At 36.8% G+C, this 24,415-nt stretch overlaps 2 protein-coding genes across 7 annotated transcripts in view; both read right to left on the minus strand.

Annotated features, from left to right (window-relative positions):
- XRN1 (5'-3' exoribonuclease 1) overlaps positions 1-12,289 on the minus strand; it is a 107,562-nt gene extending 95,273 nt beyond the window's left edge. For all 4 annotated transcript variants that reach the window (XM_045791915.2, XM_045791914.2, XM_045791913.2 and 1 more), the window contains exons 1-2: positions 12,095-12,289; positions 2,857-3,089 (exon numbers count right to left, since the gene is read on the minus strand). In XM_045791915.2, the coding sequence (XP_045647871.1) occupies positions 2,857-3,089; positions 12,095-12,169 (308 nt within the window). In that variant the 5' untranslated portion in view covers positions 12,170-12,289. The remainder of the gene's footprint in view (positions 1-2,856; positions 3,090-12,094) is intronic.
- A 136-nt stretch (positions 12,290-12,425) lies between these two features.
- Positions 12,426-24,415, minus strand: part of ATR (ATR checkpoint kinase) — a 103,644-nt gene continuing 91,654 nt past the window's right edge. For 2 of the 3 annotated variants that reach the window (XM_045791917.2, XM_045791918.2), the window contains 5 exons: positions 22,302-22,458; positions 22,036-22,189; positions 20,733-20,884; positions 15,091-15,196; positions 12,426-14,004 (listed from right to left, as the gene is read on the minus strand). In XM_045791917.2, coding sequence (XP_045647873.2) covers positions 13,831-14,004; positions 15,091-15,196; positions 20,733-20,884; positions 22,036-22,189; positions 22,302-22,458 — 743 coding nt within the window. In that variant the 3' untranslated portion in view covers positions 12,426-13,830. Of the gene's footprint in view, positions 14,005-15,090; positions 15,197-20,732; positions 20,885-22,035; positions 22,190-22,301; positions 22,459-24,415 lie in introns of those variants that run through there. The other variant, XR_015727884.1, reaches the window with a different exon arrangement.

Consider the following 24,415-nt stretch of genomic DNA (forward strand, 5'->3'; position numbering starts at 1 on the left):
GACATCATTTGCCAAAATCACCTCATTTTTGAGGCCATAGAATTTACTAGAAAGAACATGAGTTTTAGAATCAGACAGACCCAGGTCTGAAATATAGGAATCCCAATTCCTGTTCTGCTTCTGGAACCCAGCTGTGGCACACTGTACGCCATTGGTATGTAAGTTAGGAAGCTCTGCTTTATGTACATTTTCTACAGCCTTGCTACTAACTCTACTGTGCCCTGTGGTATTGTATTTCTATGATAAACTTTTACCAACTTTCTCAACATAACAAAAACTCCGAAGATACCAACTTATAGTTATTTCTCCAATAGAAGCCTTTTTTCCCCTCCTTCCTTCCTCTGATTGAACAAATTCAGTGTTACTATGTGACAAGTTCTGGGACTGTAACAGAAATGATTCCCATTTTCACAGAACTGACACTCTAGTGGGGAGACAGAGAACTTAACAGCCATAATATTTAATGTAGCTGCAATATAGAGGGTGTTTAGGGCAGGGACAAGGAAAGACTATTAATCTAGGTGGAAGATTACGGTAGCCTAGGCTGAGACACTAGCCGTAAAGACGAAAAGTAAATAACAAATGTAAGACTGGATAAGTAGGATTGGGTGTGGCCAATGAGGAAGAAGTAGTCCACATTACTCTTGTACTTTAGGGTTGAGTAGCTATTTGCACGGTGTTATCATTCACTGAAACAGGAAACAGAAGGAAGGCAGCTTTGAAGTGGACTTCAGTTCTGAACACGTTAAACCTGAAATGTATCTGTGGTATCTAAAAGGAGATATTTAGGAGACATTTGGATATACAGGGGTTCTGGAGAGAGATATCCACCAGGAAGATACATTTGGGAGTCATCAGTATAGACATGGTAATTAAAACCACTGGACAAAGGATCACTCAGGACAAAGGATAGAACCTTAAGAAAAATCAATATGGGGTGTGTGGTTTCAATAGTAGAAGAGCTCTCAATATTCAGTAGTTTTGTAGGTGCTGAGAAGCAAACTGTAGGGCAGATCTACCAGGTACCCTGGGGTTCTGGAGTTAACAGATACAGTGGTGGCTTCTTGATTGCTGAATTATAACTAAAGTGATGTATTTTTGGGGCCAATAGTTCAGGTAGTACCTTCTTAATCCCTGGATCATAACTAAAGGAATAAATTCCTGGAACAACCTGTTCTGGTGGGGTCTCTGAACTCCTCAACTTCTTGAATGTTGTAGTAATAATGCCACTGGTGGATCAGTTCTGTGGTGCTGTTCTGAAATCATTCTTCAAGACTCAGCTAAATTTCCATCCTTTGACTCTTACAATGATTTTTATAAGCACCTAATTCTTTGTATTATATTCCCTTCTGCTTAAAATAGGTAGGCTTCTATTTCTGCAACTGAACAATGACTGATACAGTGGGCTTATATAATCCTTTCTTAACACTAGACTTTCTAGCCCAGTAGCTCCCCCAAACTAGTTTAACAAATACCAGGGGAGTCTGGTAAAAATAGTGTCCCAATTTTTGAAATTCAAATTAATTAAGTCTGGGTGGTACTTGAGGATCTGAATTTTTGTAAGAGATTCCTTGTCTTTAAAGATTTCACAGTTGTTCAAATATCTTCAGTCTTTTCTCTTTTGATATTTAAATCACTACTTTTTAGCATTCTCTTCTCATTCTCACTGCTAGCCTTCTCTAAGGTACCCTCCCACCTTCCCTGATGATTTCCATATTCGATTCATAGGTGGCCTTTCCAATCCTCTACCTGCTGTTGTGATGAAAAGATTCATTATCCTAACAATTCAACAAACACACTGGACTCAGACTCTTCCCATCAATTCTAACAACCGTCTTACTTTACTTATCCTACTCATAAATAAAGACACAGCATGATCTCATTGTTTTTTAAAACTATTCCACAAGCCCAGGATTTTGACTTTAAAACTCTATGTGCCTCTTCTCATCCTGTTACTTTTCCTACTATTCAACTCACACACACTGGGGATGATAATATCTCAAGTATCTTAACTCAGCTCTCTTCTCTTACTCCATCAACCACCTTCTAGTCTCACTTGCCTTTCTCTCCAATTTGGACCCATGTTCAGTCAGAGTCAGCATCTAGCCCAGGGTCTGGGCATTCAACAAATGTTTGTTGAATTAAACTGTCAAGGTTTCCAATAGAACAATCTCTCATTTCAACCTGTAGTTGTCTAGTTCCAGACAGACTATGAGAGGAGCTTTCTCTACTACAGTTGACCCTTGAAAAACACAGGTTTGAACTGAACATGTACATCCACTTGTACATGGATTTTTTTTTGATAAATACAGTATTGTACTGTAAATCTATCTTCTTTTCCTTATGATTTTCTTAATAACATTTTCTTTTCTCTAAGCTTACTTTATTATAAGAATACAGTAATATAATACATACAACATACAAAGTATGTGTTTATTGTTTAGGTTATTGCCAAGGCTTCCAGTCAACAGCAGGTTATTAGTTAAGATTTTGGGGAGTTGAGTTAAATGTGAATTTTTGACTGTGTAGGGGGATTGGGGTCCCTTACCACCGCATTGTTCAAGGGTCAACTGTACTGCTATTTTCTAAATTGCCAAGGAGAAGCTTGAAAACTTATGACAGAGAACAACAGTAACTACACAGTCCAACACATGCTTTGAGAAGGACACCTCACTTGAATTACTAATGCGTTTACTTGATTGATAAAATGTGACATAATCAGTTATTTCCATTCCTGGGGGAATTTAGCACAAAATTTAACATGAACAGAAGATGCGTGTACTAAGTCATTTATCTTTAAAATAATACATTTTATTAATCTAAATAGTATTCTAAAAGAAACCACAAATGTTTTACCTAAAACGCCTCCCCCGCTGCTGGTTCATTTTTGCTCGAGGAGCCACACCATCAACAGCCATGAAGAACACCTTCCTAGGTTTAATAATGCGAAACAACACCTCCAAGTAGTGAAAAATATCAGTAAAGATTTTATCATCTGAAATTCTGAAGTGAACATCATCATCATTAGGATGTGAACACTGATGTATGATTCCATTCATATCCAGGTACAAGTTGTCAAATTCAGGAATCTAAGACGTAAAGAAAAATGATCAAGATCGTTACTAAAATTAACAATGGATATTCAAGCAGGTGGGAAAAGCAGCTGATAAAAAACAGGATATAGAGGCATTCTTATTACATAAAAACTGAGAAAATAATCACAGTTGAATAAAGAAAGTAAAGAAAAAATGAACAGGAGAAATTGCTAAGATGGAGACATATTATATGGCTATATAATGCACCAATAGTTTGATCAAATTTACTGTCAGAAAATTATCTACCTATTTAACATAAGATAACCTGGGAAAATACCAAATGCAGTGCTTGGTTCATTTCGTACTCAAACTATTAGATTGATACCAACTTCTTAAAGCCTCAATTTCCCCTACAAATGGGTAACATAAGGCCCATTTAAAAGGCTCTTTGTACATGGTCATTAAAAGATTTTACAAATAATTTAAAGCCTTAGTGTGTATTTGGTTTCACTGAAACAGAGTCACTGATTTGGTCGTATTAATTTAGAAAGCTTAGATTATGCCAAGAAATTTAGGACATTTTGAAAACGGATTTGTTTTTGACATGTGGATGAAAAATTTCCTAAACTTTGGCTAACAGGTGTCTACTTTTATAAATAACAGGTGTCTATTTTTATAAAAAGACTTTCATGGCTCTTCCTTTCATTGATCTTTCCTTTATTTAAATGTTTACGAGCAAGTAAGGGGAACACTACTGAAACAAATATACACTAACAAGGAAATGAAGTGGGCACAACTTAATAGTTATAATATCTAAAGTATTTAAAGAATTTGAGTAGTCTGTTTTACATACTAACTAAAGCATTTTGAATTTTCAGACATAAAAACGTAATGAATTTTTCTTGTATAAACTTAATGAGAGCCATCTCTGAAACACTTCAAGTTTTACCATATGTACAGAAATGAGACGTTTTCCTCTTACTGAGAAAATGGCATGCCTTTGAGTTTGTGAAGTGAAAAGTTTTGGCCATTGAATCAATGAACACCATAAAAACATATCGACAAAATCTCATTTATATGGGATTATACCAGGCACCACATTAAAAAAAATGTAAATATCCTTACTGAGTAATAGGCTCAAATGACATGACAATTGTGATCATGAGGTTTTAAAAGTATATTCAAGATTTACCGTTTGCTTCAAAAAATCTGAAAACCTCAATCAAAATCTCTAGGTGAGAACTTTACAAAACGATCCCAAAGTTTCCCTAGGAGAATAAACACGCAAAAAAGAATATTAAAAAAGAAAAGTAAATGAAGGAAATCTGTTTTATATGATATTAAACATTCTAAAGGTTTGACTGAACAAAGTAGTTTAGAAATAGTTCAAGTGTGGGGTGCCTGGATGGCTCAGTCTACATGTGTCTGCCTCCGGCTCAGGTCATGATGGGATCAAGCCCTACATTGGGCTCTCTGCTCAGCGGGGAGCCTACTTCTCCCTCTCCCTCTGCCCTGTTTGTACGCACCCTCCATCTCTCTCTCTCTCTCTGTCAAGTAAATTCATAAAATCTTAAAAAAAAAAGTAGTAGTTCAGGGGCGACTGGGTGACGCAGTTGTTAAGCGTCTGCCTTCGGCTCAGGGCGTGATCCCGGCGTTCTGGGATCGAGCCCCACATCAGGCTCCTCCGTTAGGAGCCTGCTTCTCCCTCTTCCATTCCCCCTGCTTGTGTTCCCTCTCTTGCTGGCTGTCTCTGTCAAATAAATAAATAAAATCTTAAAAAAAAAAAAAGAAGTAGTTCAAGTGTATACAGAAATTTAGTACATAAGAGGCATTTCAAACCAGTGAAAGGGATGGGGCACTTGCTAACTATCTGGAAATAAAACACAACTGTATCTCATCTTATAACACAATAAATTCTAGAAAGACTAAAAGTTTTAATGTGAGAAATATAAGTAAAAACTTAGATACAAACACTTTGGTAATTTTAGGGCGGGGAAAGCCAAAAATCATAAACCAAACAAATGATGAAGTGGGCCATCTATATTTTTTACATCTATAGAGTTAAAAAAAAATAAGTGTCAAAAACAAGTTTAAATTGAAAATGACAAAATGCAGGGAAATGCTTGCAAATTAGGATAAAGTCAATATTCCCAATATACAAAAAAAAACCTCAAATAAAAGAAAAAGAGCAAATTTTAAAAGTAAGCATGGAAAATGCACAGCAATTCAAAAAAGAAGAGACACAAAGTCTGATATACATATGAAAAGATGTTCAACATCCCCAAATTTCAAATTAAAATAATATATCATTTTTCTCATCATGTTAGAAAGATTAGAAAAAAATGATATTACCCAGTTATTGGTAAGGTTTTGGGGAAATAGATATTTCATATGTTATTAAAAGTAATAGCTGGCATTTATTAAGCACTCATTAGGTGCCAAACACTGGGCCAAACATATTCATTGTCTCACTAAATTATGATAACTTTAAAAGAAAAATATTTAGATTCTCCATTCTACAGAAGAGGAAAATCCCAGAGACAGAAAAGAGAGAAAGAGATGGCATTTAAACCCAGTAGTCTGGATGGGAATATAAATTAGTGTAACTAATATGAAAGTATATATCAAAATCTGAAGCATGCACATCTTTGACCCACAATTTCTTTTCTTTTTTTTTTAAAGATTTTATTTACTGAAAGAGAGAGAGAGAGAACCAGCAGGGGGAACAGCAGGGAGAGGGAGAGGGAGAAGCAGGCTCCCCACTGAGCAGGGAGCCAGATGCTCTGCTCAATCTTAGGACCTGAGATCATGACCTGAGCTGAAGACAGATGCTTAACTGACTGAGCCCCCCAGGTGCCCCCAGGATTTCTATTGGAAATTTATTCTGAGACATAATCAGAAATGTGCACAAAGACGTAAGCACAAGAATATTAACGGCAGTACCATTTAGGAAAGGTAAAAAATGAAATCAAAATGCCTAATAATAGAAAACTGATGATGGTACATCCACACAATGGAATACTACACTGTAATTACAAATTTTGATATACATTCATATTTGACATTTGATAACATGTATAATACAGACAGTCAAATGACAAAAGCAGGCTATAACAGCAGGCATATTATTATCCCATTTATAGAAAATATTTATCTACATGTGTATTTGCATATAAAGCTTAGGAGTATACAGAAACAAGATGCTACTGGTAGTTAACCCTTGATGATGGAATTTCAGTTGTTTTCCTCCTTTGGACAATATAACAGCTTTTACATTTCTCTGCATTATATTAATTTTTATATAATGAGCACATACCTTCATAATCTGAAAAAAAACTATAATTATCTTTTTAGAAAAGAAATTTAAAAAATTCTCTTAGGTTTCAGATTAGTAAGAAAAATACAGAATGATTAACCATTGACTAATTCAGTGAAGAAAATGAGAACATGCAATAGAATCTTGCTCCTTCACAAACACATAATACTGGGGGAAAAAGAGAGAGAGAGAGAGACGCAAACTGAGAAACAGACTCTTTAAATAGAGAATTGAGGATTGCTGGAGGGGACGTGGGCGGAAGGATGGGTTAAACAGGGGAAGGGGATTAAGGAGGGTACATATTATGATGAGTACTGGGTGTTGTATGTAAGTGACAAATCACTAAATTCTACACCCGAAATTAATATTACACTGTTTTGTTAACTGGAATTTAAATAAAAACGGGGGAAAAAACCCCAAAGACAATACTGAATTATTACATCTGTAAAATAGAAGTTTTGATGTTATTTTATACTTTCACCTCTCCTCAACCCCCGTATCTAATTAGTCACTTAGGTTTTGTTTTTTAAATTTAACTTCCAAAACAGTCTGTAGAATCCTACCCTCCTAGCCATTCCCATTGTGTTAGGAAATCTCATTATTTTCTCCATCCCCCGATTTCCTGGCTTAGTTCAAGCCCTTAGTTTTCCAACTAGACTGCTTGATTTTTTTCTCTCCCACCACTCTGTGGTTAGCCATTTTTCTTTTTTTTTTTTTAATTCTATTACTGTTTTCATAATATTTTTTAAAGCCATTTTTCTAATACATAATCTGATCATGTTGCTTCCATACTTAAATCCATACGATACTATAAACCTTTAATACCATAAAAAGTTCTGTATGATTTGGCTGTTACCTGTTCCACCAATTTCATATTCTTTCCTGTTTGCACATACAGCTACAAGCTAACTACACACAGTACATTACTTAGAGAGCCATAAATGCACTGGGGTGTTCCAAACCATAAATGCACTGGGGTGTTCCAAATCTGGTGACTTAACAGATGCTGCTACTACTTCCTGAAATGCTTTTCTTTCCTTTATGCTCTTTCTTCTACTGATCTTTCAGATTTTGACTCAGCTTCCAAGATCAGGTATCTTTGGAAGCTCTCCTGTACTTAACCCAAGGGGAAATGATGCTCCTTTCTCTATGTCATATCTTATTTGTTTTTGTGTTCTCAATGCATACGAGAATGCCGGGCACATATGTTACATGCTCTATACATTTTTGTTGAATGCTTAAGTGTAATGTCTGTCCTTTCCTACTAAATTGTGAGTTCCTCAAAGCAAGGTCTCTGATTTGAGGAACTCACAGTTAGCAGAAAAGGACATTACACTTAAGTATTTGGTTTAGAACTCTTGGCACACTACCTGACACAAACCAGCAAATTAAAAAATTTAATAATAAATAGTGAAGCTCTCCCTTTTTTCAATATGATAGCACATGTAGGCTATAACACTTTGAATATGCATTCACACTGCTTTAAATTGGGGTTAGGTATTAACATTTTAGTGTCTAATTTTCTCAAAACAGTACTTTTGTTTTGTTAGTATAACTTTGTATCCTACTTAGTGCTGCTGCAAAATGCCTTTTTCATAAGACAGTATATATTTGACTGTTTAAGAGAGCTGCTGGCAATTCTTTTGTCCCAGTTCTTTAATCCTATTTATCTTAAACAATCCCAAGATTTTGTTGCTTCAATTTATCTTTTAATATGCATGTTTTTTAAATTTATTTTTTAGAGAGGGGGGAAGAGGCAGAGGGAGACAAAGAATCCTAGGCAGGCTTCATGCCCAGGACAGAGCTCAATCTCACAACCTTGAGATCATGACCCGAGCCCAAATCAAGAGTCGGACGCTTAACCAACTGAGCCACCCAGGCGCTCCTTTAATATGCATGTTTTAAAACACACTAAATATACTATGCATATTTTAATATGCAATGCTTTTACATACTATTCATTCTTTATGTTATATAATATGCTATAATTAATAAATTCATTCGTTCAATAAATATTTACTGAAGACCTATTATGTACCACAGAAGTAGAGATGAAGTTGTAACGAGGGAATATATATCTGATGAAAACTTAACCTTTACAAAACAAAGATCATACAACTAAGATTATAAACTCTTAGAGCACATGCAGTTCTCTTTGTGATTACAATCTAGTACAGTGCTACCATAATAGCTAAGATATGGGGCACCAGGTGGCTCAGTCAGTTAAGTGTCCAAGTCTTGATTTCAGCTCAGGTCATGATCTCAAGGTTGTGAAATCGAGCCCCACGCCACCCTGGGCATGGAGCCTGCTTAGGATTCTCTCTCTTTCTTCCCCTCCTTGCTGGTGAGCACTCTCTCTCTAAAAATAATAATAATTACAGGTAAGATCTGTTAAGCACTTGCCAGGTACTTTACATGCTTTACAGGTGACCCTTGAACAACACAGGTTTGAACTGCATGGGTCCACTTACATGTGGATTTTTTTTTTCAATAAATACAGTATAGTACTATAAATGTATTTTCTATTTTCCTGTGATTTTCTTAACATGTTCTTTTCTCTAGCTTACTTTACTGTAAGAATACAATACACAATACATATAACATAAAAAAATATATGTTAATTAACTGTTTATGTTATCAGTAAGGCTTCCAGTCAACACTAGGCTATTAGTAGTTTAATTTTGGGCGAGTCAAAGCTATACTTGGATTTTTTACTACCTGGGGGCTGGGGGAGGGGTTGGTGCTCCTAATCCCCACATTTTCAAGAGTCAACCGTATGTGCATTCACTTATTTAATCACAGCAGTCCTAATATTATTATCTCCATTTTGTAGCTGACACAACTAAGTCACAAAAAGATTGAGTTACTCACCCATAAGTGTGAAGTAAGTGTTGGGGCTAAATTTGAAACCAAGCAGAACTGCTCTAGAGCAGTATTTCTTAATCTTTCTTTCACTGTTGTCCCACTTCCAGGTAGCTCTTTAGCCTTGTTTTTTTCCTAATCATCACCCTCCAACGGAATTTTAATACCACAGCTATACTGTATCTGTTTATGCACTGTGGCACTTTAATATGTAAACCTCCACTCTCTCAACAACTTTGGCCCCCTTGGGAGCGATATTGTTCCCATTTATAACCCATACTCTTATGCCTGCAATTTTTAAGCCGTGGTAAAATATACATAAAAATTTGCCATCTTAACCATTTTTAAGTGTACAGTTCAATAGTGTTAAGTGCATTAGCATTGTCATTCCAACGCCTGCACTTTTAAAGCCAATCTTCTATGCATTTTGCTACAAATGGCACAGGAGGAAATACAAGCTAATATTTCCATTTTAAAGTGTTTGTTCTTGTATAAGGAGCATATCTGTTTTATCGTTTATTGCATCTGCCTCAGAATGATGCCTTGGCAAGTCAGTTATGAGGGTTCATAGGAGGCCAACTACTCCTGCCCTTTAAAACCTCTTAGTTACAAATACTGCTATAAAATTGCCCTACATAGTCTGTTAGTGAATATTCTGCAGTTCTCCAGTTCTCAGGTCCATCAAATATCGCCCCATTGCTTCCTTTTTCTTCTTGCAGGGATGCTAACACCAACTGGGTCTAGAGGCTATTGGTAGTTTGTCCCCACTTACTTGTATTTGGGGGTTCATAGGGATACAATGTTACATGGTTTTGTCATAAATGTTCTGTGGATTTCAAACTTTGCTATCTAGTTGTTCCTTTTTTTTTTTTTTTTTTAAGATTTTTATTTATTTGTCAGAGAGAGAGACAGCACAAGCAGGAGGAGTGGCAGGCAGAGGGAGAAGCAGGCTCCTCACTGGGCAAGGAGCCCGAGGCAGGGCTAGATCCCAGGACCCTTGGATCGTGACCTGAGCCAAAGGTAGACACTTAACCGATTGAGCCACCCAGGCATCCCTAGTTGTTCTGTTTTTACGTGAGGATACAAAGAGACCAAAAATGATGCTGTTGTCTTTACCACCACCATCTTCCCACAATTCTCCTCCCAATCTCTTCCTTCCAGGACTAGCTTTTGAATCACTGTGACTTAATTAGGTTCACTGTCTTTTAAATACTGCTTAAGCGGGTAGCTGGTAACCCTTCATAACATTTGCTCTCTGTTGTCGTGGTCATTGTTAACTACAAGAATCAAACATTTTTGAAAGATACCATTTGATAAGCCAAGTTTTAAACCTATCCTTCTAAACCTATTATAAGACTGCCTTAAAGAGATTCTTTTTGTTCTTCAGTAAAAAATTCCTCAGGAAGGTGAGAAGCCAAGACAGTTTCACCAAACCAAATTCTGCACCAGAGAGTACAGAATAAAAATATTAATGAACAAGTTATATGTTATCAAGTCAATCCGAATAACAATCATATTTTTTCACTCTGGAAATATAGTGACTGATACATGGCAGGCACTCAGACTTTTGTTGAATGAATGACCCAGGAAAAGCCAAAGTTTGCTATCTCCATTTCTGAAATGTACTAGTAATTCTTTAACCCTCTTCTCTGGAAAGAAATAACCCCTGGAAAGAAATATCTCTCTAAATCTGACTCAACCCATGTTTCAAATAAATGAAAAATAAACGATTGTTTTGGAATTTTTTGTAAGCTTTTTTTCATTTACCAAATCTGACTGGGATCCAACAACAAAGCATCCCTTCTGGAAGTTTAACCGTATCTTCATGCTATAGTACTTTTTAAAAGATTAAGCCATAATTTAAGATAACAGCATGATGGTGTTGGCTAGATTTCCCCCACTACTTATAAAATGTTACACATCAAAACTGATTCATTAGCTATACAAATATCAAAAACTGATTTTCCTGTAAAATAGAAAATGAGCAAGAGATCTACCAAAATAACTAAATGTGACAAACACTAACTTATCACTCAAAGTCTAGTTTAACTAATAGATAATTGGTTACTATTTCTTTCCACAGTTCCGATATATAAACATTTTCGGAATCCACACGAAAACTTGCACTGGGAATTATTACATGCCGGATTACAAACCAGATATTATTATTACTAGTATTAGTGCTCTAGCAATCCATTTCTCTTTCTCTTCCCCTCTCTCTGTCATACACGCACACTCGCACACTGAAGTCTCCAAATAACTGCCCCTGTCCGTCCAAGTGTATTTTTGTTTCTTTTGGAACGCGGTATTCGTACAACCTTTGAGATAATCGCAAAAGAGGAAAAAAGGTATCATAAATATGAACCATCAGCTATGTCAAAAAGTCCAGGCGTTGGGGGTGGGGTGGGATGCAGGTCCTGATAAGGGAAAGTAAACAAGGTGACTCAACTGCGGAGGCACTTATTATTGTTCGTACGTGGGTCTGTTGCTTTCCGGGGGGGGATGGGGAGACTTAGAACACCCGCTCCGGCTTTGCTGCCTCTCTAAGGGAAGACGCAGCTCCCTGGGCAGAAAAGGAAAGAACTCACTAAAACGTTCCTCCCCAGGACTTTATTTCGGAATGGCGGAAGGCCCGGCTTCGCAGCAGAGCTGTCAGAACTGCCGTGATCCCCGCGGCTCTGCCCACAGAAACGAAACCTACGTCTTCGCCTCCATTCAGATCATCAGGATATTCTCAAACCTTCTCCTCCCCTCCCTTCACCGTTCATCTGGCAGATGACGAGCAGAAAGAGGAGGCTGGGGAGCCCTGTCCCAGGGTGGAGGGAGGGCCGCGGGGCCCCGGGTTCTCGGCCTGCTAAGCCGCTGCCCCCCGCTCACCCACCTGATGCTCTTTCACCACTTCACTGAGGCAGGGATACCGCTCCGAGATCCATCGGTAAAACTTGGGGACTCCCATTTCGACCGTCAAAGCTAATTCCAGTCAGGGCCAAACCGAAACCAAACGCCCCGCCGGGGCCTAAGCCGCTGCCTCCGGCCGTCGCTCCGCGGATGACAACACACAGCCCGCCCGACCATAGAGAGCACTCGCCGGGCCTAGAGCGGCCGTTTCGAGGCCGCAGCCCCGGGGCGGGGCTCTAATCCCGGCTCTAACTCGCCGCCGCCGAGCTCTCTGGTGGTTACGTTTAAGAGCACGGCGGCGTGTTGATGCGTTAAATTTAGTTGGAAGTGCCGGTTGACAAAGCTCTGCTTTGTAAGTAGACGTGGGAGTGGTGTGAAAACCTCACAAGTCCGCTGAAAGAGTTTTGGAACACTGGTATTTGTCCTGACTGCTTCTGTGTCCTGGGATTACTAATCTCAGTATTTTTCAACACAGATTTGGAAAGATCTGGTGATTTATTTGGTTTAGTTTATTTTGTTTGGGGAGGGGAAGGCTCTTTCCGGGGGAATATAACCCTATATCAAAACTTCTTTTAAAAACGTTTTCTTCCAAATTATTTGTTGGAAAAAATATCCTAATCTCCCTCCACCCCCTCCAAGCTTCCTCTATAAATCAACATTTGGCCCCCCCCTAGGAAATAGTATACTTTTCATATTCATGTCTCTTGGTTTTTCGTGTTTTCCCCATCACACTAAACCGTAAAGCATAATTCTATCAAGCGAACTTAAGTAAAATTCTGTTATAAAGAATTTTCCATTTTTTGAATGTTATAACCTCATTATTTTGTAAATAATTGTGAAATATTTTAAATCGTCAGCAAGAAAATTTACAAAAAATGAACCTTAAAATACCTTCAAAATCTTATGAAATTTTAAGTGTCTTTTAAGACCGCTAGATTCTGTATTCTGGTAAACTCAGTATGACAGGATCTTTAAAATTACATTATCGAGTTTCATATTCATGCTCCTTGGTTTATGTTTTCCTATTACATTTTCAACCATACAAAAAAGAGTTTTATTAAGTTTTGAACTTGATGTGTGCTTTATGTTTATATCTGTTTTATTAGACTAGACTGTCAGTTCCTAGAGGGCAGGGGAGGTAGCTCTGTGCAGGAATCTAGCATGGTGCTTTGCCTACAGCATTTATTCAATGTAAATTTCTGTTGTTCAAATGAATGCTTTTGCTAGCTAAGTACTTAAAAGAAAATCAATAAAAGTTATAAAATGAAATTAGGCTGGCTTGTTTCTTGCAAATACATCTTCTTAGAGCATAAAAACATTAGCTGTTCCGTTTCTCCAGTTATAATGAACAATTTATATTAAGAAAGCAGTTTAGGGGCACCTGGGTGGCTCAGTCGGTGAAGCATCTGCCTTTGGCTCAGGTCATGATCCTGGAGTCCCAGGATGGAGCCCCAAGTTAAACTCCCAGCTCTGTGGGGAGTCTGCTACTCCATCTCCCCCCCCCAACTTGTGCTCTCTCTCAATTAAATATTTTTTAAAAAAGAAAGTTTATTTCTTAACAACATATATTATTTTAAATATTATTAACAATAAAGAGTTAATACCAGTTGCTCTGAGAACATAAACTTATGCCGTACTTTGGAACTGAATATACAATCACAGTTAATACCAAACGCACTAATTTTAGATTATTAGCATATTCTTTGAAGTAATTTCATTTCACATATATGGGGTCCAACCAAGGTACATTTGGCACAGTAAGTTTTCATCAGTAGCTTCTTGTATAAGGTAATGCACATGTCCTTCGATAGATAACGGCAGCCCTGTCACTCTATTTCGGGTCTTGATTACACCTTGCAGTCGCTGCTCAATGTCAAGAACATGGGTCTTGGCCTAATAAGAAATTGAAAATCATAAGTGCTAAGAACCTAGTAACACCTGGATGTTGATAATTTGAAAATACTACTTTTCTGGTGTTTGACAAATGTTTATGTCATTTTATGAATCATTACCCCCCTTTTAGGAGCAAAAACAGGCAAAAGAGAGAAGAAATGAAACAAATGCAATAACTTGAGATACTGATTTTGAGGCCTGCAATGTTGATTTAGCCTCAACTGCACGGACATTTTTCTGGACTATGTGAAATACCAGGGAATCTCTTCCACATTACAATTCTAGAAAAATAAGAACTTAAAAAATTTACCCGGAAATCTTACAACTTAAACATTTGAATGAATATTCTAATAACAGCAACAATACTCTAAATGCCTAGTATTTAGATTATGTTACTATGTGCAAATGGAGTTCTAAGCTACTTGGAATGGTACATGTTTCTCTCAAAAAGAAAGCTTATCAAAATGCAAAAGTGAGAATGATGTTATTAGAATAACAATCCTCAGTCTATTCTCGCTTAATAAAAATGATTATCTGCAAACTTTGAGACTTCAGCTAATGTTAGTAAGGAGTGAATAGCTACATATTAAAGTTGAGACCTGCTGCTGCTTTGTAAGTTCGGGCAATCTGTGTTCAAGTTTTTCCCACTATATCTCATAATTGTAAACTGTCTGCGTCTTGAACTTTATTACACAAATAGTAATAATGCTAACATTAGTAATGACAATAAAAAAAACTTACTGGCACTTTCATACTAAAGAACTAGATTTCAGGAGTGCCTGGGGGGCTCCACTGGTTAAGCATCCGACTACTGATTTTGGTTCAGGTCACGATCTCAGGGTTGTGAGATCCGAACAGCACGTCAGGCTCAGTGCTGGGTATGGAGCTTGCTTAAGATGATCTGTCTCCCTCTCCCTTCCCTCTCTCTCTGCCCCTTCCCCTCCCTCTCTCTCTAAAAAAACCAACAAAAAATAAAGAACTAGATTTCAGAGTATTCAATAGCCAGTCACTGACAGCATTTAGAATCAATTCTCATTTGTAGAGACATACTATGTCAACTTATACCAAGCTACCCCTTCTACTAACCTTTTCATTGACAACCTCCCCGGTTTCATTCAGTGGTGCTTTGGAATGCCCTTTCACTGGTTTACTCCATTCCACAAGAGGATCATGTAGAAAAGTTTTTAAGACACTAAAATGTAAACAAATATGATAATACAATGTTATCTTTGTAAAAAGAAGTGTCACTACAGTCAACATTTAGGTGAAAAATAAGTGAAGGATGAGAAGCTAATGGTAATATTCTTACAACACATTAATACTGCATCAGTAAGACATGTGAACTTATTATTTTGGAGTGAGGAGTTGAAAGGAAAGAGAGAGAAGGATGATAGAGGGGGATCTGAGGTGTTCTTGGGGAGTAGAGTGAGTTCTGTGTGCCATTTCTAAATGTATACTGTGAACTTCAAATACAACTACCTATGGAAAAACCCACTCAGATTTCTTGCAGGCACTTCAAATTCAGTTCCAAAACAAAACTAATTACCCTTTCCCAAACTATTTTGCTGGTATTCTCCAAATCAGTAAAGAACAACATCATTCATTCATTTGTCCTAAACAAAAGTCTAGGAATCATCCTTGCGTCTCCTTCCTCTTAACACTCAATTCTACCTCCTAAATCCCTTTAGAATCTATTTACCGTCATCTCCACTGTCACTATCTCATCCAATGCACCATCATTTTTTCTTGAGTTATTCCAACAGTCCTCTAACTAGTTTTCCGGCTTCTAGCCCAGACTGCAACTATAATTTTTCTACAGTGCAAAATCTGATGATTTCATTTACGCTTTTTAAATTTTCTTCTTACTCCAACCCCCAGTGACTTCTGGTTGTTTTCAGGGCAAGGTTTAAACATGTAAGCCAGCCCCATGTGGACTTTTCATAATCTAGCCCTGCTCATCTGTATACCATCATCACAGCACCATGTACTTGAAGTGTACCCTCTAGAAAACAGAATTACGTTTTTTAAGCAGTCCATGTCTTCAGTTGCCTTGATATTTCTATCACTCAGAACACATTCTTCCCCTTTGCGTGGTCAATTCCATTTATCATTAAGGTTTCAGTTAATTCCTCCAGAAATTATTTCCTGACTTCCCCAGATTGGGATAGGGGTTCTTAGTGTTTCATAAGAGGCTGTACTTCTTCCTCTTGCAGAGAATTTGCCTTTTCCTATGTCTAATTAGTATGTTCTACCAAAATGTCTGGTAGTGAGCTTTAAAAGTCCTTTTAAAAAACTACACCCTGCAGCTAACATCATATTTAATAGTGAAAGACTGATTTCTATACCCCTAAAATCAGGAATAAGACAAAGATGTGTACTTCTCACTTTGTCTTTCTGACATTCATTTAGCTAGGGCAATTGGCAAGGAAAAAAAAAAAAAGCGAGATCGGAAAGGAAAAAGCATAACTATGTATCTGCAGATAATGGGCTGTTAGAGAAAAATCTTAAGGTATCTGCAAAAATAAGTATTAGAACTAATAAATGAGTTCAGCAGAGTTTGGAAGATACTAGATAGAAATACAACTGATATTTGTATATTTAACACTAACAATGAACAGTGCAAAAATGAAATAAAGAAAAATTTCATTTGGAATAGCATTTTAAAAAGCACATTTTTAAAAAATACGAGACTTGGGGACAACTGAGTGGCTCGGTCAGTCTGCCTTCGAAGCGTCTGCCTTCGGCTCAGGTCATGATCCCAGGGTCCTAGGATCAAGTCCTGCATTGGGCTCCTTGCTCAGTGAGGAGTCTACTTCTCCCTCTGCCTGCCACTCCCTCTGCTTGTGTTCTCTCTCTCTGACAAATAAATGAATAAATAAAATCTTTTAAAAAACAAAACAAAACTGTGGTTAAAAAAAAAATACAAGACTTTGGGCGCCTGGGTGGCGCAGTTATTAAGCGTCTGCCTTCGGCTCAGGGTGTGATCCCGGCATTCTGGGATCGAGTCCCACATGGGGCTCCTCCGCTGGGAGCCTGCTTCTTCCTCTCCCACTCCCCCTGCTTGTGTTCCCTCTCTCGCTGGCTGTCTCTCTCTGTCAAATAAATAAATAAAATCTTTAAAAAATATATATAAGACTTAAAAACTAAAAATTACAAAACATTATTGAAAGAAATTAAATAAATAAATGAGAAGACATCCCATGTTCATAGTTCATAATACTTCATATTTTTAAATGACAGTACTCCCCAAACTGATTAACAACTCAATGCCATTCCTATCAAAATCCAGGCTGACTTTTTGCATGACTTAATAAGATGATTTTAAAATTCCTATGGAGATGCAAAGAACCCATAATAGCCAAACAATCTTGAAAAAGAAGAAAAATCTAAAGCACACACATTTCCTAATTTCAAAATTTACTACAAAGCTACAGTAATCAAGACAAGGTACAGTAGGAATATAGTTAGACACAGAGATCAATGGAATAAAATTGAGAGTCCAGAAATAAACTCTTGAATATATGCCATAACCATTAAGTGGAGAAGAATAATATTCTCAAAAAATAGTGCTAGGAAAACTGGATATGCACATTCAAAAGAATAAATATAGACCCCCTACCTCACACTGGAAACACAAAATAACTGAAAATGATCAAAGATCTAATAAATATAAGAGCTAAAACCATAAAACTCTTAGAAGAAAACAGAGGTGTAACAGTTCATGATTTGATTATGAAATAGTTTCTTTTGTGACACCAAAAGCACAAATAACAATAACAAAAACAGATAAAATGGACTTCATCAAAAGAATACTTATATGCTAAAAAGGACATCATCAAGAAAGTAAAGACAACCCACATATGGAGAAAAATATTTGCAAATGATGTATCTTTTTTTTTTTTTTTAAAGATTTTATTTATTTATTTGACAGAGAGAGACAGCCAGCGAGAGAGGGAACACAAGCAGGGGGAGTGGGAGAGGAAGAAGCAGGCTCACAGCAGAGGAGCCTGATGTGGGGCTCGATCCCGTAACGCCGGGATCACGCCCTGAGCCGAAGGCAGACGTCTAACCGCTGTGCCACCCAGGCGCCCCCGCAAATTATGTATCTCTTAAGGATCAAGTATCCAGAATGTGTATAGAGCTCTTACAACTCAACAATAAAAAGACAAATATTCCAATTTAAAAATGGGAAAAGGATTTGAATATTTAATCCAAATAAGATACACAACTGACCAATAAGCACATGAAAAAATGCTCAACATCACTGGTCATTGAGGAAATGCAAGTCAAAACCATAATGAGATACCATTTGATACCACCCACTAGGATGGGTAAAGTAAAAAAGACAGATAAATAAAAAGTGTTGGTAAGAAAGTGGAGAAACTGGAACCTTCATACATTGCCAGTGGAATTGTAAAGTATCACAGCTGCTTTGGAAAACAGTTTGAAAGTTCCTCAAAATGCTGAGCTTAGAGTTCACATGTGACCCAGCAATTCTACACCCAGATATACCCAAGAAAACTGAAAACATATATCCACATTTGTGTACATAAATGTTCACAGCCAGACTTTTCACAATAGCCAAAAAGTGTAAACAATCCAAATGTCCATTAATTGATGAAAGGACAAACAAAATGTGGTACACAGGGGCACCTGGGTGGCCCAGATGGTTAGGCAGTCTGCTCTTGGCTCAGGTGATGATCCCAGGGTCCTGGGATCGAGCCCCATGGTGGGCTCCTGGCTCAGCAGAGAGCCTACTTATCCCTCTCCCTCTCCCCCTGCTCATGCGCTCTCTCTCTGTATCTCTCTGTTTCACATGAATAAATAAAATCTTTTATTTTTTAATTTTTTTAACAGATTTTATTTATTTATTTGGAGGAGAGAGTCAGTGAGAGAGGGAACACAAGCAGGGGGAGTGGGAGAGGAAGAAGCAGGCTCCTAGCGGAGGAGCCTGATGTGGGGCTCGATCCCAGAACGCCGGGATCACGCCCTGAGCTGAAGGCAGATGCTTAACGACTGCGCCACCCAGGCGACCCTCATATGAATAAATAAAATCTTAAAAAAAACCCGAAAAACCAAAATGTGGTATACAATGGAATATCATTTGGCAACAACAAAAAAATACTGATACATGCTACAACATGGATAAACCCTGAAAATATCATGTTAAGGGAAAGAAGACAGACATAAAATGCCATATGTTATATGATATCACTAACATATGAAATGCCCAGAACAGGCTAATCCATTGAGACAGAAAGTACATTAGTGGTTGCTAGAAGATGGCAGGGGAGTAGGGACGGAGAGTGACTGCTAATTATTTTGGGGGTGATGAAAATGTTTTATAATTAACAGTTATGGTTGCACAATCTTGGGAATACAGTAAAAACAACTGTAAAGCACACTCTGAAAGAGTGAATTTTATGGTTTGTAAATGACATCTTTTAAAAAATTAAGGTATAATGGACATATAACATTATATTAGTTTTAGGTGTACACGACTTGATATTTGTATATATTGCAGAATGATCACAATAAATCCATCACCATACACAGTTACAAATTTTTTTCTTGTGATGAGAACTTTAAATATCTATTGTCTTAGCAACTTTCAAATATACAACACAGTACTAACTATGGTTACCATACTGTATATAATATTCCCATGACTTATTTATTTCAAAGCTGAAAGTTTGTACCTTTATCCATTTTGCCCATCCCTCACCCCCAACCTCTGGCCACAATCAATCTGTTTTCTGTATCTATGAGCTCAGGTTTTGTTTTTTCTTATTTAAGTTTTTATTTTAATTCCAGTTACTTAACATAAAGTGTTATGTTAGTTTCAGGTGTACAATATAGTGATTCAATGGTACCATACATCACTCTGTGCACATCATGACAAGTGTAGTCCTTAATCCCCATCACCTATTTAACCACCCCCCTTTGGTAACCAACAGATTGCTTTCTACAGTAAGAGTCTGTTTCTTGCTTTGTCTATTTTTTCCGTTTGCTTGTTTGTTGCTTAAATTCTACATATGAGTGAAGTCATATGGTATTTTTCTTTCTCTGACTTACTTCACTTAGCATTATACTTTCTAGCTCCATCCATGTCATTGCAAATGGCAAAATTTCACTTTTATGGCTAAACAATATTTCATTGTATATATACCACATCTTTTTTATCCATTCATCAATAGATGGACACCTGGGCTGCTTCCATATCTTGGCTATTGTAAATAATGCTACTATAAACATCAGGGTGCATGTATCCCTTTGGATTAGTGTTTTTTTATTCTTTTGGTAAATACTCAGTAATGCGATTCCCAGATCATAAGGTAGTTCTATTTGATCTCACACGGTATTTGTCATTCTCTGTATGACTTATTTTACTTAAGCATAAATGCCCTCAAGGTCTATCTATGTTGTTGCAAATGGCAAAATGTCCTTCTTTTTTATGGGTGAATAGTATTCCAGCGTGCGTGCGTGCGTGCGTGTGTGTGTGTACACCACAAGTTTTTTTACCCATTCATCTATCAAAGGACACTCAAGTTGCTTTTATGCCTTGTAAATAATGCTGCAATGAACTGTAAGTTATACCTTAAAGCTATTATTTAAAAAAATCTGCTTCAATCAATGCAAAGTGGCTACTAGTATAAAAAAACTTATTTAGGAACCAATAATTACATTCAAGATTACTGTTAAATTGTTTACAAAACATAGGTAATTACCTCATTAAAGGCTCTCTCTGATCTCGCATCAGCCTCATTGTAACTTCACAAGCCCTTCGAAAAAGACCTTCTGTTCCCATAGGACCCATTCCATTAACCATATTATGAGTCAGTCGAAATGGAACAATTTCTGGAACTTCAAAGGTTTCTCCCTTAAAACAATGCATTTTATTAAAAGTAACAATGTTAAAATTTTAAATCTTTATGCAGAAAAATGAGACCTTCATGTCTAGACTCTAAGCAAAGTGCAAAGATACCCTCAATCACGAAGGAGCCATATAACTCTACCTTTGATCTAGAGGATGGATGCCCACCTGTCACTGAATTACTATAATGAATATTACTATAGAGATTTTATGCATTCAACATTTAGTCTCATATTAACTTTCTTAATGTTCTTCTTGAATAATATAAAATAAAATAAAATAAAATATTTTAATATTTTTCGTTTTTAAGACTTTCACTTTAAAGCAGGAAAGGAAAAGAAACGGCCATATGTTAGATGCTCATATCCCTCAGACAGAATATGTAATATATAATATAATGAAGTCCAGTTCATTTATTTTCTGCCATTTTCAACCTGCCTTCCATAAAGCCTTTTTATTCCCAAACTTACTGAGTTTCCCTAAATTCCCTTCTTATATGATTTAACATATACTAGTGGTTTATCTCTGATTTGGTTTATCTGTTTTAATCTCATGTGTATCTGTGACCTTTCTTGGTTTCCTGTGACAGCAAAAGGCAATCCATAGAGAATGGGGATGAAGAAAATAGGGGTTTAACCTACCAGTCTGCCTTCCAGGATCATAACATTGAAAAATTAGAAGGGGCTTTAGGGAGAGTCCAACCACCTTAATTTATTTCCAGGCCCCACTCTGGACCTACAGAATCTCTTGGGATGTCTGCTAGATATCTGTGTATTTTGTTTAAATTCTTGGATGATTCTGATATGCTGTAAGGTTTGGAAACCGTCATATTAAAAGGTTTTATCTCTCTAAAACTGAGTCTCAATAAAATGAACTGACCTGTCCATGTTCACATAACTAAGAACTGAGTCAGAACTTGAACCTTTGAATTTCGAGTTCAGGGCTGATTTTACTTTATCACTATTCTGAGTTCTCTTCATCCTAAGTTGCTTTACTGAGGACTCAGGGATTCACTGATCAAAACCAGTCAACAAACTCTCAGTGTGACTCAACTGTGACTACAACTGCCACCAACAGGTATATCTAGGAAAAACAGTTGTTGAGGAAAGGAAACCGGGAGGAAACATAGAATTACTAGAGTAAGTCACATCACTTACCTTATTGAAGAGACAGTTGAAATCCACATGTACACATTCACCAGTCAAAGAATCAAAGAGAATGTTTTCACCATGACGGTCTCCAAGCCCCAGGATATAACCAACCATTGACATAACTGCGGTGGAACGACAGTATGCTGATCTGCTACTGTACCTAAAGAAGACACAATACCTATCAAATATCCTAATGCCACATGAGGCAACAGAAATCTAAAATATTTTTAAAAACATTAATCATAACAATGTATATCTTCTTGGTAACTTACCATGATGTAGGATCAGGGAATGTCCTCAGAAACCACTCGTGAAAAACAGGAGGATGCCTGGGTAGAAGAAATTCTCGGAATACTTTGAGTTTTTCAGACAAAGCTGCGGATTTTGGTAGCATACACTGGCGAAGTTCTTTTCCTGTCATATAAACTCCTACAAGGTAGAGTGGTTTCCATTAATCACACAAGCCAAATAAGAAAATGGGCAATTTTTAAAAAAACATCTATTTTTATTCAAATCGTTATTCAAAAGCAAGAATAGAAAAATTACAATTATGCATAGGTAAATTATCTTATTACAATAAAATAATACAACATACTATGTTTCCCTATACTTACCCAAAGTAAAGCCTCTTGTTGATGAAAATTAATGTCAACTAAAACTAATGTTGTGGAATCAACTAATTTCAGAAAACATCACTCAGAATAAATTCAATGTGAAGAGTGCCCTTGGAATTATAAAAATGCTGTAGCCCTCACTAAAATTAGAGTGATTTCTCTGTTCCTCAGCATGTAGGATAGGTCCACACAGAATCATTATTAAAAAATCTACAATGGTGCTTTGAAATCATTTACTCTGTGTGAATGCTAGCCTGTTAAGCTTCGTTGTATACCTGGTTCTTGAGCTAATCTTGCACAATGCAAATCATCTGGAGAAACAGAAAAGCTTTTCCTTCTGATACATTGGTGAGCCTGTGTTACATGGGTATATGACTCTAGTCTATTAAGTGCCTTTTAGGCCCACCTTGGTTTGGTGCTTTGTACACCCAAAGCACAGCCAAAAGTTTTATGGATAAGTCTGAGATCTGAGGTTTTTAGACTCAAATGTTACATAGTTCCCGTGTGCTCATGATATTAAAAATATTTTTAAAAATATTTTTAAAAATCCAAAAGCAATAACTAAAACACACACAATACTTCATCTTTCCAATAAAATAGTCAACAGCAAGTTCCTTGGAATCAGAGTCCAGTCTTTAAGTTTCAGCTCTGCAACTTATCATCTTTGTGAACTTGGATGTTACTTAACCTCTGACACTGTACATAAAATAGGGATAATCAGACTTATTAACAATAAAAAATAAAGTATATAACATACTTAGCACAATAATACAGTAATTTATCAACATCACTATTGTTATGGGTTAAATTGTACCCTCAAAGAAATGTGTTTAAGTCCTAACCCCTGGTACCTGTGAATGTGGCCTTATAAGAGAGGGTTGTTGCCCATGTAATCAGGTTAAGATGAAGTCATTAGGGTGGGCCTTTATTATAATTTGACTGGTATATAAAATATTATATAGGAAGAGAAAACAGAGACATACAGACTTAGGGAAAACACTGTGTGATGACTGGAGAGAGAGTGAAGTGATCCATCTATAAAACTAAGGCACATCAAAGATTGCTGGAGACAGCAGAAGCTGAAGAAAGGCATGGAAGAGATTCTCCCCTAGAGCTATCAGAGATCTGGCCCTCCTGACACCAAGATTTTGGATTCATAGCCTCTCAAACTGAAAGAATACATTTCTGTTGTTTGCAGTACTTTGTTACAGTAGCCCTAGGGAAATGAATAAACTTATTTTCTACCTTATTCTGATAACTTGATCTATTTACATTTAATGTACTGCATCATATGCATTTAAAAAATTTTATTTTGAAATAGTTCTAGACTTACAAAAAATTACATAAATGATACAAAGAATTCCCATATATTCTTCACCCAGCTATTCTTAACTCATGTCTTTTATAATAATAGCACAATTACGTAAATCAGGAAATTGATAGTTACAATATTATTAATTAACCTTCAGACCTTATTCAAATTTCACCAACTGTCCCACTACTGTCTTTTTTTCTGGGCCAGGATCCAATCCAGGATCCCATATTACATTCAGCTGTCATGTCTCCTTAATGTTCTCAAATTTGGGAAATTTCTGTCTTTGTCTTTTATTACCTTGACATTTTTTAAGAGTTCTAACCAGTTATATTTTTGTTTCTCCACTGTAGTTACTACTTTTTTTCCCTTTATAATTAATAAGTATGTTGTGGGGAGATACTTTGATACCCTACAAATAACCTGTTTCTCATCGTACTTTTGCTCATTCGTTTCAGGA

Source organism: Ursus americanus, chromosome 20 (genome assembly GCF_024610735.1).
Source record: "Ursus americanus isolate L20-20 chromosome 20, mUrsAme1.1.p, whole genome shotgun sequence".
Classification (NCBI taxonomy): domain Eukaryota; kingdom Metazoa; phylum Chordata; class Mammalia; order Carnivora; family Ursidae; genus Ursus; species Ursus americanus.